We start from the raw sequence: 15,656 nt of genomic DNA on the forward strand, positions 1-15,656 counted from the left end.
AGTGTTGGCGTGCTGGAATTGACAATGGACCAATGACGTATAGTGAGAGGGAGAGAGTCTGGCTGATTTAGAGACGTTTCGCATTGCGTTCTCTAAGGCCACGAACTTCTGAGCACGTCAGACCATCCAGGACGTTCCATAGCCAATCAAAAGGACAGGTGCCACATTGGTCCGTGGAGCATTGCCTCGTATGTACACGGAGACATTTCTGTGTGGCTGAAGGTATCGCAACCTACACCAAGAACACTCCAAGCCTACTCTAGTCAGCTCGGCAGGAACCGCCACTGATGTTGCTACAACAGCGTGCAGCAATGAATAATGCAATGAATGCCGGCATCGACAAGACAAGGAGGATCAAGGATTGCATTGACCATGACCCGTGGGTTTTATTTATTTCGTTTATTTCACTGTGCTGGTGTTAGCAGCGAATGTCTGATCGTATGGAGCTAGAGGTTAAGGTTGGCATACTGAAATTGAACGCGATGCGCCGGTCTTCTATTCAGGGTGATTTGATTTGATTTGACTTTACTGGCGCAAGGATATCAAAGATCATGCTGTTCTATTCAGGGTGTCTGGATTTCGATTAAAAAGTGATGCGAGTGCTACAAGGAATAGGAAGAGTTTCGTGATTATGAAATGGACGTGACAGGGCTCTTCCGGAAACGATCGAACTGAACGCGGACTTAAAGTGGGACAGCAGCTCATATTGCAGCCAACTGTTTCCGCACGGCACGTTTGTTTGTTTGCTTGCTATCACATGTGTTCTCCAGATAAGACGACAGCGTGGCATCAGGCGCATAACAGGGAAAGAGAAAAGCTCACAAAACTCGTCAGTCAAATGGGCATCCGCTTTGCTGTTAGCTACCTTCCAAGGTGCAATGGTCATAACGAAATCGCTTTCTTCTTCTTCTTCTCGGATTATCGCTTTATTCGAAGTCTCACGCTGTCTGTGCCGCAATGCATGCGTTTTGAACCGGAAAATATACTGCCAGCCATCTCCGTTTAGTACACCGCGACTGGCGATATCCTGCACAGCTGGTGCTGCGGTACCTTTTTTGTTTGTTTGTTTGTTACACGTTTGACCTAAAAGGATACCCAATAGGATAGCTAAGATACCAACGTTTGTTTGTTTGCTGGCTTGAATACTTTTTTAACGGCTCCCGCAGCGTTTCCGCCCGCTTCCCCACCTACTGTCACCGTTCGTGGAACTTCCGCTTTTATCGAAATGTCGTTTATATCGAATTGTCGCCTATAGCGAACTTTCGCCCGGTCCCGTGGATTTCGTTATAACGGGGTTTCACTGTGTCACTGATTTTTATCCCCCTCTCTTTCCTAAGAGTGTCACGAGGGATTTGAACGGAGGGATAATTTTGTGAAAATAACATCCACGACAAAAGCTCTGCGTGGCGTTAACAGCATAGCATTCTAATTAAGAGTTTCCGTGGAGCATTTGGATTATGAATTGCGTTGGTATACATTTTTCTTCGAGCGCTGTGCTATCACCCTAAAGCAACTGCTATGCACAGGCGGGGACAGGTGGAGAGAGTACAGCACGAAGGAGTGAGAGAGGGGAGGAGCTAGTACGCGTCGTGCGCCAACTTCACTGGGAACTGTGCAAACATCCGTCTGGAGAAAACCAAGGAAAATATTTAGTGGCACAGTTGGTGGTGATATTCGAACCCCCCCAACCTCCCACTCTTTCGCAACACCTCGTAGGTACCATCAACGATCGGATGCAACTTTGTCACACGCCGGTTGATTTACAGGCACGAATTATAGCGTCGCGGACGAAAACTCCTCACCCACGTGAATTTTTCTGTTAGAGCATCACGTTTATAGTGCATCTATACTACGACTTTGGACCACGTCTTGAAGGAGTTGCGAGAAAAAAAAAACAGTCGTAGCCATTAAAAACTCGCAAGAATAAGAACAGAGCGATGTTCTTATTGATTGATTTGTCGCTTAACCATTGGTCATTAGTCACGATAACTGATCACGTCACCTTCAAACATGAACTAGCTGTTGTTGTTGGAGTCTTGTAATTAATATTACTTGCGCTGTACATAACCACAGATGGCCACTGTATAAATCCAACTGAAAAGTTTGCTAAGTCACATCATAGTTACTCTTTAATACGGTAATGTATATATGTATATATTTCAAATCGTGTGTTTTTGGCTTGTAACTGTGTACTAGCTAGTCGTGCGTGTGCGTACAATAGTTGTGGAATAGTTGTGTATTATTGTGATTATAATAGTCACGTAATAATGTATGTGGACAATTGTACTGGTGCATATACTGTCACACTTGTCTCGTAAGTTTTTTATTTATTTTTAGCTACCGCTCATGTAACGCTCCATCGGGGCCCTTGAGGAATGTCCATAAATAAATGAATCTTGCAACAAATGTTGTCATTGGTGGAGCGGGACAGCACGTAGAGTGAAGGACACCACTTCACATACCGCGAGGAATAAGTAACGTGCCTTCCCAAATGAGGTATAAAAAAAATAGAAGCGCGTTCCAGAAATATAGGTTGTCCTTCACATATACGACTATGTCTTTGTTCAGGAACTTGAATGCAGTAGGATTCATGGAAATTATGGTTTCATTGCCAAATCATCATTACAATTTTTCAATGGGGAAGTTTCTTTGTGTTTGATAGGCATGCAAACGCCTTAAAATGCGCATAAGAGTTGTTTGATGGCTGTTTTTCCCCTCATCTACGAGTTACCGGTAAAGTAAGTTACTCAATGATCCTTGGTATATGCGCAGAAATATGCGCAATTACAGAAATACGTGTGCAATATGGCATAGCAATATGATACACCAATCACACTAACTTTTATTCTTGATGATTCGTTTCGCAAACAGTTCATTGCATAGGAATTGTAACTGTGAAATATTGAAATATGGTAGTCGTCGTTGTTTCGTCGTCTGTTTGTGTCTTTCAACCTCAGAACATTTACTTTCCATCATAACTATGTATTTTTTTAAATTCCGCCTTAGCGACGCAAAGCACAACTGTGGCTATCACAACTATGTTGTTGCTTCATGACGAATCCTGAGACTGGGGAAATAACACACAATACACTTTTGTGTGTGTGTATTGTGTGTTATTTCCCCAGTCTCAGGGTTCGTTATGAAGATCAATTATCACCAGCTCGCCTGCTTTCTTGCCGCTCTTTATGTTGTTACGTTTCTCTTGTTTCTTTTTGTGCCCGGTATTCGATTTTGGTACGGCCTACTATTACTAATCATATGCGCATTGATTTCGTATATTATTCTATCTATGTAGTTGACGCAGTGACAGCCAGGCGTATGTATTGTCGTAATTCTAACCCAATATCCCCCATATATTCTCCGTAAAAAAACCCTGAGGTATTGCGAAATAAATAAATAAGTAGAAAGCGAAGGATATAAACAATACATTCCCGAAGTTCTCGTTTTAGTACTGTGGGCAAAGGGTTGACTTTCACGATATGCACAGGTCGCGAGAGATTTAAAAAAAAAAAAGACAAAAAGAAGAAGAAAGATACTAAAATCTACTGCAGAGGCGAAATTTCCCTGGATGCTTCGCGGGATGCGACGAAGAATTGCGCCAGAGAACCACAAAAGTAAGATTGTCAGCGCACGATGCAAGATATCGACTCAAGCATCAAAAAGTTGTTGTGATAACAAAGAAAGCGGCATCGAAGATAAAATCAGAAACTACTTCCCACAACACTGATCAGGATCACTGAAGCAAGATTGACGGCAAGCACGTGCTGTAATATGACACCTCCGTTTTTTTGTTTTGTTTTTTTTACTCCCCCAAATTGTCCCAGGCGTATACGTTTGTACATCCGAGAAACGAGATCCAGACAGATTAGATTATCTGAGTAAGATCGTCGACGTTGCTTAATGCCACCGCGATTAATTAATAAAATTCTTGTAGAAAACGACCGCATAAACGTGAATATAAAGTCATTTTTGTGTTATTTATTATTTTATTACTACAGACATTACTACTAATTCGAGAGCTACCCTCGTAGCCTAGAGAGCTGGTATGCCTGCCATCCTACCACTCGGAACGATCAATATTGAAGTGGTAATTCGTAGAAAAACAGCAGAGAGATGGCGGTGAGTTAGTGCATAATTATACGATATCAGCACGTCATACTTTTGCGCAACGTCTCGCCATGCCTCAAGGAATGGCCCCTAACTGACACAATTTTTTAGGTCGGACGTTGAACGTAAGAGAATAACCCGCGATAAGCACGAAGTAACTTCGTATCGGCGCCACATGAAATAGGTGCCGTTAGAAGTGCATTCAAGCTCGCGAAAAAAACAGACCATTTATTAGCCAAACGACACTGTTTTGCAATTGTAGGTCTCTGTTTCACCGCGCACAAACACACGTTCTGCACGGAACGATGTTGTAGTACGAATTATTCATTAGAAGAGAAAAAAAATGCATTAGCGTGTCGCTGCGCACCGGACTTTAGCCTCAGGATTGCACGCTGGGGCTTCGATGCAAACGAAACGCAGATACAGGTGCACGCGCGGCAACCACCAAAGTAACATCGTTCCGATCGAAACACCAGACTCACCTTGGCTCCGACGGAGGAGTTCAAGTGCTGCAAAACTGTCAACAGCCGCAGCGATAGTATCCTTATATTCGGTGTTGTTTGCGTCACTCAGCACTACCAAAGAAGGAATAATTCACTCCTTAGCAGAGCTATATACCGGCTACACTGCCATGGGCGGCTTCTTCAACCGAAGTAAAAGCGCTGCGGGAAAGCGAAGCAGACGGCATCGGCGGCGGCGGCGGATCGGTACGAGATGGCGACCGCCGCGCCGAGAATCAGCGGTGCGGCCATGAGGGGAAGTTTAAGCTGCAAGGAAAACCGGTCGTTTGATTGAGGGGGTTCCTGAAGGTGCGCCCCTGTTTCCTTTTCTTTTTTGTGCGCGGTGTGCTTGTGTTGAACAAATTAATAGGTCTCAAGCGAGCTGGCGTTCCTTAAATACAGGCACCACGGAAACCAAAGTGATCTTGTGTGCGTCGCCCAGTTCGTTTTGCCTGGAGGTTCTTCAGAAAGAGGCAAATGTCGATCTATTTGTCGCTATTTTTGTTTATTTTATCGAAGGGAGTTTGTATATGAACGATTGCTGTTTGGGTTATTTTATCTTTCTTTTTGTTTGTATTTTATTGGATTCCAAGGACTCAAGAAAAATAACGAAAGAATGAAGCACGAAGTCAGAGTAACTATTTAATACGCGAGCTTTCGGGCAGAGCCTACCCTTCTTCTCAACAAGCTGGACTGTGTATTATTTTACCCTCTTGATATTCCAAGGACTCCGCTATTGAACTTTCGTTTTGTAACATTTCCTAGTTGACGTTTCAGCAATCAACATATATTCATGAAAAACGTATAGACTAAGACAAACTAGCTGGCGTACAAGTGAAAGAGGGCTTTCCTGCGGTTTCACTTAACGCCAAAAGCCTTCTGACGTCTACGCCATCTTGTCAGATTTCATTTAACTCCGTTTCATAGACCGCCATTTAACCGAAATGTGTTTCGACGATTTCACTGAACTCCGGTTTCATCGGCTCCCTTTTATCGAATGTACTTTCATCGGAAGCCGTTTCTTCGATCACCACTTCACTGAAAGTGTCAGTGGCTTGCACAAGACAATGCAGAACAGAAGAGCAGAATAAGGTACTCGTGATTGCCCTTCACTCGTACTCACTCACTACTCACTACTGATCGAGTTTGCCCACTCATGCATGCTCAGCACATTCACCGCATTAAGCATGAGTGAGAGTACTCGTGAGTGAAGGTTTGCAGAGGTACGCAGAGGAGTACGAAAAGCAAGGTGGAAGTAATTAATGCTACACGACCTGCAGCCACCTATGCAGAGGCAATCCATTAACAACCGGACTGCTAACGAAGGGCATCAGGCCTTGCACAGAAATAGAAACAGGCGTGCAATATACATGATCAGGACTTCTTGCGTGCAGTTGTATACATCGCGAAAAGCATTAATTGTGTTTCAGCGTTGCCGTAAAAACTTATTATCTGGAGAACGGTTGCCATTTGATTTCTGATTTAATCGTTTTCTTTTAAACGATTAAATAAAAACACTACCAATATGAAACTGACATTGGTTGGAGAGTTCATTATGAGAGGGTAAGAAAGATGGTTGTTTTCCGTAATTCTTTTGTATATATATTTACCGGAAGATGACTTGTGCCGCGATGGTACGACACTGTTCGGTTCCCCAATGCTCCACCTACTGCTCTGAACGCGGAAAATAAACGTGTAAAAGCAGACGACGCGAGGAAGCTATCCACACTACGGTAGTTCATCATTTCTCCGCAGCGCGCCGACATCGTTGGATCTCGGATCTCGTTTTTATTTATTTATTTTGCACATTCCCCCTAAAGCGATCTGATAGCATTTATCTTATCGCAACAATCTCGGCGGATAGGCGTGGACCATATAGAAATCTTACGGAGAGAGCAAGTTAAATCTCTCACTCACTTAAATCTTAAGTGCATTTAATCACAAGAACTGAGTCCCCTTCCTTCTCATCGTTTCTCATGCGTGTATCCCCGATGCAGAATAACTGAAGACGTGCATTTAATCACAAGAATTCAGTCCCCTTCCTTCTCATCGTTTCTCTTTCAAAACATGTTTGTATCGCCGATGCAGAATAACTGAAGAAGTGCATTTAATCACAAGAACTGAGTCCCCTTCCTTCTCATCGTTTCTCTTTCAAAGCATGCGTGTATCCCCGATGCTGAATAACTGAAGAAGGGCATTTAATCACAAGAACTGAGTCCCCTTCCTTCTCGTCGTTTCTTTTTCAAAACATGCGTGTATCCCCGATGCAGAATAACTCAAGAAGTGCATTTAATCACCGTTAGTGTTCGTGAGTTACTTAAGTTAAGTGAGTGAGAGAGTTAAGATACTCCTTAAGATTTCTATGGCGTGGACGGTAATAACTCATGACGTTTTCTTAGCAAACAGGGGGAACTTCCTTGGAGTAAATTTTGAAGAGGTAACTCGAGTGGTCTCTATACGAATGCATACGCAGAATGATTCCAACGAAATAACAAGCGATTCGATGAAACGGCGTTCGATTAAACCGATGAAATTGCCCCGGAACTGTGAAAAAGGCTTCCTTGACTTTGAGGAAGCTTAAGATATACGTACAAGCACAACGAAATGGACAAGTTGTGTCTACTAAGGCATCTGGTCAACCCGTTATCACAGGGTGGTCCTAGTGTATGTTAATGATACAAATTGGCTAACTATAGTGCATCCATATTTCGCACATATTCATGTCTAAACGGCTTTGGATATCAACCTCTGGCTGTCATGCTGCGCTTTATGGCGTTCTTCTTGTTCTTCTCCTGTGTCTCAATCACCAAGCGTTCGTTCGTTACGTACGATTTTGAAGGATGTTCTGTTTCTATAGCTCTATGTCACGGACACATAGATTAGTTTTCTTCTGATTTAGTAACATCATAATCAATTGAAGAGAATCCTTCCGTCGCTGGCGTTACATAACTTTTCTCTTTCTACAGTTCTTCATTCATATTTACTTGCAAAGGGCAAAGGCTTCCTCGCTTACATGAACGTCGACGTGCACGAACAACTAAAATCCCGCCACTTTCATTCTCCGCTCATACAGCGCCGCTTGGGAAGCACCACACGAAGCTTGTTCTGCGTCCTCAGCTTGTTTTCTATGATCCACCGCCAGGTGGCTCAAGCAAGGCCGTGCGCGTAATCTTCCTGCCACCACTTGTCTAGTGTTCCGTAGTTGTCGTTGAGATCACTTTATACCAATCAAACCCTATCAATCAGGCGACGTCGACCTCAGGCGAGTAATCTCGCAGACGATTCCAACGTCAGGCTTCCTTATCGATTGTTGACTTAACCGATAACACCCAGGAGTGCATCAGTCTCATTCCACTGCTCGGAGCCTCGGGGTGTCTGTACAAGTAAGCTGAGACGTTTGAGCCATGCAAAGTCGGATTAACATCGACGAACCCCGGTGGGATCAGAGCACGTACTTGGGACGTGCTCGCCATTTCTTCACGGTCACCAATCCCGGCAACCTGTTATGTACGGGCCAGCAGCTGGAAGAATCTCGTGACATCGTTACCCGCTACCGCAAGGGTGAAGACATTCCTGGCCTCACCGAAGAGAAGTTATGGCACTCGAAGCACATCTACGACTCTGCTTTCCATCCGGACACCGGCGAGAAGGTCACACTTATAGGCCGCATGTCAGCGCAAGTACCGATGAACATGTCCATCACCGGATGCATGCTAGCCTTCTACAAGACAACTCCGCAAGTGATCTTTTGGCAGTGGATTAACCAGTCATTCAACGCGGTCGTCAACTACTCGAATCGCAGCGGAGATTCCCCGATTCCCGTCTCTCAGTTAGGAATATCGTACGTGCTGGCCACGAGCGGAGCACTGGTGACAGCCCTCGGCCTCAACAGCCTGGTGAAGTCAGCACCTCCGCTTCTCGGCCGTTTCGTGCCCTTCTGTGCGGTTGCGGCGGCGAACTGCGTCAACGTCCCGATGATGCGGCTCCGGGAGCTCAGGTACGGTATCCCCGTGTCCGACGAAAACGGCAACAAGGTTGGAGAATCGAAGGTGGCAGCCAAGTGGGCCATTGCGATGGTGGTGCTCTCCAGGATCGGCATGGCTGCTCCTGGTATGACGCTGCCCCCGCTGCTCATGGACAGGCTGGAGAAGAAAGGCGTTCTGAAAAGGTATCCCTGGATCAACGCTCCGTTGCAAGTTGGGCTCTGCGGTCTGCTTTTGGCGTTTGCAACACCCATGTGTTGTGCACTTTTCCCGCAAAAGAGCAGCATCCCGGTCTCATCTCTGGAGCCGGAGATTCAGGAGGTTCTGAAGAAATTGCCGAAGCCCCCGACTACGGTGTATTATAACAAGGGGCTGTGACAGGGCTTCGATGCATAGTATTTTTCATTTAAGTGCCGCGCTGATCGTGATATACGTATACGTGTATACAATGCGAATAATTATATATGTAAGCAAGCGTGAACCAAAGCTTTTTACTGAGCGCCTTAACTCATGTTGTACATAATTGCGGCACTGTGGAATGTACAGCAGTTCAATCCGTTCTATGCACGGTGTGTGCATATCAGTGATTCTAGCAATAAATATTCTGTTTGCTACATTGATTTCTGCATTCTTCCGTCGGCACAAACTTGCAGTGAAATTTTGTCATGTCTAAATGTAAAGCCCATTTCATGCATTTTCTTTGGAAGTGGAATACTATCAAAATGCAGGGTAGAACTTCAGAGCTGCAAGTATGGAGTAGATTCAAATGAAAGTACAAGTAGAATAGAAATGTGATACAGTGCCCATTTGTGCTAGAAGTTGGCACCGTTGACAGTAGTTGGACACAGGAATGCAAAATGACAGTGTCTAGTGGCTTTCCCAGCACCCCCTGACTCCCCTAACACCCCCAAAAAATCTCATAACATCCCTCCTCCCAAAAAAAAACTGGTACGTAGTGACATCAGAGACTATTGCTGCAGTTGAAGTAATTCTGAAGGAGAAATTGTGTGTAGCAGTGAATGTAATGAAGTTTCACTTGACAAACGTGAAGAAACACAGACGGAGGGCTTGTTTGTTACGATGATACTTAACCAACACACTCTACACCTTCTCGTACATTTGACTGTCGGTCTTTTGTGGGTTTTATCCCCCCATCCTTTACTGCCCCCCCCCAAAAAATGACAGAAAGCTGTTCTTTTATATTGCACGTTTCAAATGGTGCTGTCACGTGGTATCACTGTCAGTTTGGAACATATAACCCATAATAAACCACAATAGTAATTATAACAAAACAAAAATGCCATTCACCCTGGCTATAAAATTTTGAGCAGCCCAGTTCAGCTCGTTTTTTGCTCAGGCTGTACAAGGTATAGTGGTGGCAAAATATGCAGCCGTCTTGCTTTGTTTACATCATGTTCTTTACTCTCTAGCCGTGTCATGATGTTTTGGAAGGCCGAAAGCAAGGCAGATTCACTGAAGTCAGGCACAGAAGTGAGTTTTAATCGGGAAGAATGCCGGGCCAAAAGGAAAGGAGCGTGGTGGGGGGCTGCGTGCCAAAACAACATCTTCGTTCCCGGGCCAAAGCTGGCCGCTACAATGTGTAGCGGATTCGGCGTATTGCAGAACTGCAACAGGAGCAAAAATTGGCTCTGTGTCGTATATGAAGTACTACGTTAAAAAAATAATAATAATAAAAGGCTGTAGCGTGCTATAAAACCCGATAAGAAGTAATAGCGGCGGCCGCAGGCAACACCACCTAGATAGAGAAAGCATGTTTATACTCGTCGACGTGATGTAACAACTAAGAGTCAGCCAATCAGGATTGTGTTTTCAACGACGGTAGCTTCAGTTGAATCTCATTGGCCGGAACGAACGAACCTCACACGTCACGTAGGCTGAAAAAAAAAGCGCACATTGATTCTCGGGCGCGCATTGATTACGTGTTTGTCCACCAGCCTGCCTCGGCTAATTCCCGTTGTTTGCGCACCAAGTGAGCTCTCCGTAGACGTGCATCTCCCGTGAGGTGGGCAAGGAGGAATGGTGAGAGGGGGACCAGGCGCTTCCGGGGCAAACTTAGTTGTGCAGGGCGGCGAACGTTGAGCATTGCGGCACGCGTCTATTACAGCCATATGACTCATAATATTTGGACTGAACAACTTTGTGATGCCTAACAAAGGCGCGAGATCGACCTATAGGGGTCGACACCGTCACCTTTCTAGTGTGGATAACACGCCGGCCAATGTTCGGAGTTGATGGTTCCAAAATGATGATGATAACGAAAAAGACATTAGAAATGTTTTAATTAAAAAAATTAAAAAAGAAAATCTGCACCGGCTCGTAGCTAATATTGTACGGGAACAAAAACCAGTAGCATGCTTACACGGAAAATTTGAAATCGGCTGTCGAGACTAGAGTTGTAACGAAAAATCCTGGACACATGTCCGGGTTTCTTTAGTCGTCATTATTTGACTGCGTAAAAAGGGACGCAACATGCACATTTTTATAAATATTACGCACCATATGTCTTCTAAACAAGTAGTCACATTGTTCATCACTTTGTGTGGTGTAAGAAATTTGAGACTGTCGTTATCCCCCCAAGTTCGTTTCTTAATTTTTTCTGAATGTGGGATAAGGCGGATAAGGGATAAGCGACGAACCTTTGCTAAGCTATTTGCGCACGTAAATATACAACGGCCATCCATATCTATCGTCTATTTTGTTTCCTATAGGAAGAGGAACATGACCGTACCGCGAATTGCGACAGCCTGCGGCAATTTGCATAGGAAGTAGCAACTTCCTGTCAAGATGACGTGAGGGAAGTTGCAATGACACCTGGCTTTACGCTTCCGGTCCGAACGACAACAACAAATAAATCCTGACTATGACATTGGGTGATTCACCGCAGGAGAGCAGTACACTACCCCATTACACGCGAAACATTATAGATGGAAGATATGAGAATGAAGTTAAAGTCCGGTCCGAAGTTCTGCTGCCCTTTTGAAAAAAAAAAAAAAAAAAAGTAATCAGCGTAAAAGGAAAACTGAAACTGAAGGAAAAAAGTTCAGGAAAACTGAACTGAGAGATGTATAGGCACTTGTCAGCAAACGCCGTGCATGTGAACATGCCATGTTGAATTGTGCATGACTGTGATAACATTAGAAACACATAATGGTAAAAGAATTTAATGAAAGTCACACCTTCGTCTCAAACTAAAAGGAGACGACTACATGCAACGATCCTCAGAGTGCAGAAAATTACTGCGTAAAGTATTGCCTGTACATTTTGTTGTACCATATCTGAAATACTGCTTGCTATCTCTGTTATCTGGAACGCCAAGCTGATCACGTTGTAACGGAATATTTCGCAAAAGATCGCTGTTTGCATCGGTGAAAGCAAAAGATCGCTGTTTTAAAGCGCGCGCCAAACGGAACCGACACATGCACGAAGTGCCACAAAATCTAAACATGGCCATAAGAAAAGTGCGGGCAAAGTATTTGTTAAAGTAAGTTACTCGTTTGGGGGAGGTGGGGGAGGTGGGACTCATCTTGTTTGTCGTTTGAGTCAGATTTTATAAACTTTTGCTTTGCTCCAATTTAGCGAAACAAAAATTTCGGACCGGAAGTTCGAAGTCCCAGCATGCATAGCACCACCTCTCAACCTGAAAGCCATCAAACCAAGAGAAGCAAGTTTACGGGGGAAAAGATGGAAACACCTGCACCGAGGAAGAGGGCATGCATGCCTATACGCTAAATACGAGGGAGGAAAGTCACGCCCAGTCATGTGAACTCCAAAATCACCGCTATGGGTAGAATGAACACAAGACTTAAAAAAAAGGGGGAGGGGAGAATAGGAGAGCCTACGGATGCTGAGTAACGTGTGATATAACAAGATCCAAAACAAATGTTGCCTTTGTTTGAGAACCTTGTCACCTCCAGAGCGCAGCTGTGTTTGCTCCCCGCGGTGTACGCCATTCTCTTATACCCGTCAATCATCTTCGCGCCTCTCTGAGTTCGGTCGAGACCCGAGCGGACTTCAGAAGGACAAATAGCTGCCCAGAAAATAACGGAACTAACGCATAGTCCACAAAAAGGTAGAGAGAGACGGATTTTTGCACCTAAACCGCTGAGATTTCTGTTCGATACACTGCTGGGCCCCGCACTACGTCTGTATTGCCTTCTAGTGAACAATGAAAGGCGTAAAGAAATATCCGAACTTACACTCTATACAGAGCACTCGAACAAATCCTGTTCATGTACACTGAAACCTGTCTAAACTGTCTAAAGGATGAACCATGCTGCGACTCTCCTGCTTGGAGTTTGCAGCTTTCGTGCTTACAACACAACAGTATGGAGAACATACAATAAGATCCGGCACAGAAGACACCGTAAAATTTAGAACAATCATATCACATTATTAAAGTACCATTACGGACTAAAATATATACATACAGTGTATATATTTATTCCATTAATTTTTTTATTTATTTTATTTCAGTACTCAGTAATATAAATGCCGTCAGTAGACTTCACGCGTGGTCACGAATTTTCGGAAGGACCCGCAAAACTTCATAGTTTCGGATTCTTCGAGAGTTGGTGACGTCACCGCGAGCTCTGGCGGCCGTCTCTTAGCAACAGCGCGCGCACCTTCCCAGGATATCCACTCTCCATAGAAATTTTACGAGTCTTAGGCCGCCCTCAGCCCCACGTTGAAAGGGTTGAAAGGTTTCCAGCAGCTGTCTTGAGGCAACGTCGTAGACAAACTCCGCAAATCGCAGCAGCCACCCAAGATGTCAGCCAATCGCCGCAGCTCATTTTGAAAGACGAGCTTTCTGTGGCTTCCCATGCAGGTGATGTCGGCTCGTTTCCATGGCGCAGGAGAGGATTCCCTATATATTCAATAGATGGCGCCAGGATGGCGCCGGCTGTGTTTTGGTGCGCACCGAGCGCGGCGAACAGCCGCTACACTCCTAAAACGGAGCTTCACCGCATAGCATGCTCCTAGCCAACCACGATATCCCGATGACAACGTTTTCTCCCTTGATTTCATGTAAACGGGAGCGTACGCAATTTCAGTGTCAATTATGAACGGGGGGAGGGCAATATTGTTTACTGCTGATAGCAAAAAAAAATAATAATAATAATAATGCCACAAAAATGACGTACGCCCCCCTGTTTTCAGCAAATCACGGGAAGAACGATGTCACTCGTGATGATGGTTAGTTAGGAGGGCACTATATGGTTAAGTTCATTTTTAAGATTGTAGGGTACGACGCCTGTGTGAAAAGAGCCCATCGTTACGTCACCTCGCTCAAGTGATCAGGGTCAGTTTGCATAAAATTTTCCGACGAGTCTCATACTCATTCTCAATAGCTTCGGCAGTGGTTCCTGCGCGAGTGCCGGGCGCGCGCTCAATGCACTGTCAAGGCTACAGACCTTTTTACAAAAGCAAGAGCCACCTGTGGCATGCAAGTGCTCATGGGAATTTAGAGCGCCTTAGAGCATTACGAGACGGGTGAGACCCGTACTCAGCTTTTGTGTAAACGGGCCCTGGATTTGTCTTTATACGTGGCGTCTAATAGGTGGTCTAGTGGGTAATAGGTAGTGTCTCTATAGGTGGTGTCTGTAATCGGCCTTCGAGGAGCAGTGTTTCCAGACGTCATCCTTATCAAAACTAAAAATTAACGCTGTCTTCTGCTATGTTAGCAGTACGCGACTTACGATATTCCGACGCGGAACTTCTGCCCCCATGAGCAGTTTGTCACCTTCCCTCCCGTCAGAATACTCCGTGGAGATGTCGCACGTGTGAATATACATGTCGCTCGCAAAAGAGAGCGACATCGCCTGGAAGCAAATCACTCAGATCCAATTCGTCTTCTCCCCACTCTCAGGGACATGTTCCCACATATCAAGCTCGCACAATCTTTTTATGCTCAACGAGTCTAAGGCACCAAAACACGTCAGTTTATACATTGGATTTCCCTCTCTCCTCTCCCCCACTACGCGCTTCGACAAAGGAACCACTGCCACCCCCCTACCCAAAACCGAGGGTCTGAATCCGCCCCTGGTTTCACCAACGCTGGTCAACTTTGAACCAAAAACTCTGAGCTGAGAGAAAAGCTGACACTCAATTCTTTTTTCACAAACGTTAGTTGGTGACGTGATGAATACATATGTTTTTAAGTGCCAATAACTCTCTTTAGTGAAGCTCAAAATGTTAATTAGGCGTTGGTGAAACCGGGCCTAAACTGTGCAACGTACCAATTAACGACTGTTGTACCCACACAAGGTCGGACCCTCATACACCAACAACAAGTACTTTATTTTTAAGATGACGAATGGGGAGGCCACATCGCCAGGGTAGCGACACTCTATACCTTCATCCTTCATATACCGAAATTCGACACTCGCATATTAAATCCAAAAGAAACAAACCGTTTTGCGCTCAAACGGACACTTCGGAGCCGTATAATAAGGGCAGTGTGAGTGACAGTTCAACAAACCCGACCTCGTCGAGGCATACACGAGGAGAGAGACAGCGCTCCCAACACATTAGAGCGGCCTTGGAGTCACAGCTCCCGATGCTGTGCCTCCCCGCTGGTTTGCGTATGAGAGAGACATGATTTATGACGCCTCCGTTCCGCCGGCCGGGTGACTGACTTTTATCTTTAGAAGTCCGTCCGTCTCTTCTCACTCGCGTGCAAGGCAGCCCGGTGTGAAGAGGCACGTAGGCCGGTCACCGCCATGTTTCGGAAATGTGGAGCACCAGCTGCGGACGAGCGCGTGCCCCCAACTCTCTTCTGTACTGTTTGTACTGTCTGTATACCTGTTTACTGAGACAACAGCGAGTGTATGAACAGCTCGGAGATTGTTAAAAAAAAAAGTTGGTAGCCGAAAGAACAGAAGTGAGTTGAATGTTCCTGCCCACTAACAAAAAAAAAAAAAAAAAAGGAGTAATTTTACCCCTTTGGGGGACTAATTGCCACAAAAACTAGTCCCTTTCGGGAGTAAATGAATGTCACAGAGTGGAGACTGCATTTCACGCTCTGTTCTAAGAGTCCCACACTCTA

The 15,656-nt window shown here is 45.0% G+C and overlaps 2 protein-coding genes across 2 annotated transcripts in view; one reads left to right on the plus strand and one right to left on the minus strand.

Moving 5' to 3' along the window:
• The window catches only part of LOC135371034 (uncharacterized), a 50,873-nt gene extending 46,065 nt beyond the window's left edge, over window positions 1-4,808 (minus strand). Inside the window, exon 1 of the mRNA XM_064605004.1 lies at window positions 4,590-4,808. The gene's annotated coding sequence lies outside the window, so the exon portion shown is untranslated. The remainder of the gene's footprint in view (window positions 1-4,589) is intronic.
• Window positions 4,809-7,758: 2,950 nt separating this feature from the next.
• LOC135370313 (sideroflexin-3-like) lies at window positions 7,759-9,206 on the plus strand. Its single transcript, XM_064604033.1, has one exon. The coding sequence runs from the start codon at window positions 8,012-8,014 to the stop codon at window positions 8,966-8,968; it is 957 nt and encodes a 318-aa protein (XP_064460103.1). The 5' UTR covers window positions 7,759-8,011; the 3' UTR covers window positions 8,969-9,206.
• Window positions 9,207-15,656: the final 6,450 nt, after the last annotated feature.

The sequence above is a fragment of the Ornithodoros turicata genome, chromosome 10 (genome assembly GCF_037126465.1).
Source record: "Ornithodoros turicata isolate Travis chromosome 10, ASM3712646v1, whole genome shotgun sequence".
Taxonomy (NCBI): Eukaryota; Metazoa; Arthropoda; class Arachnida; order Ixodida; family Argasidae; genus Ornithodoros; species Ornithodoros turicata.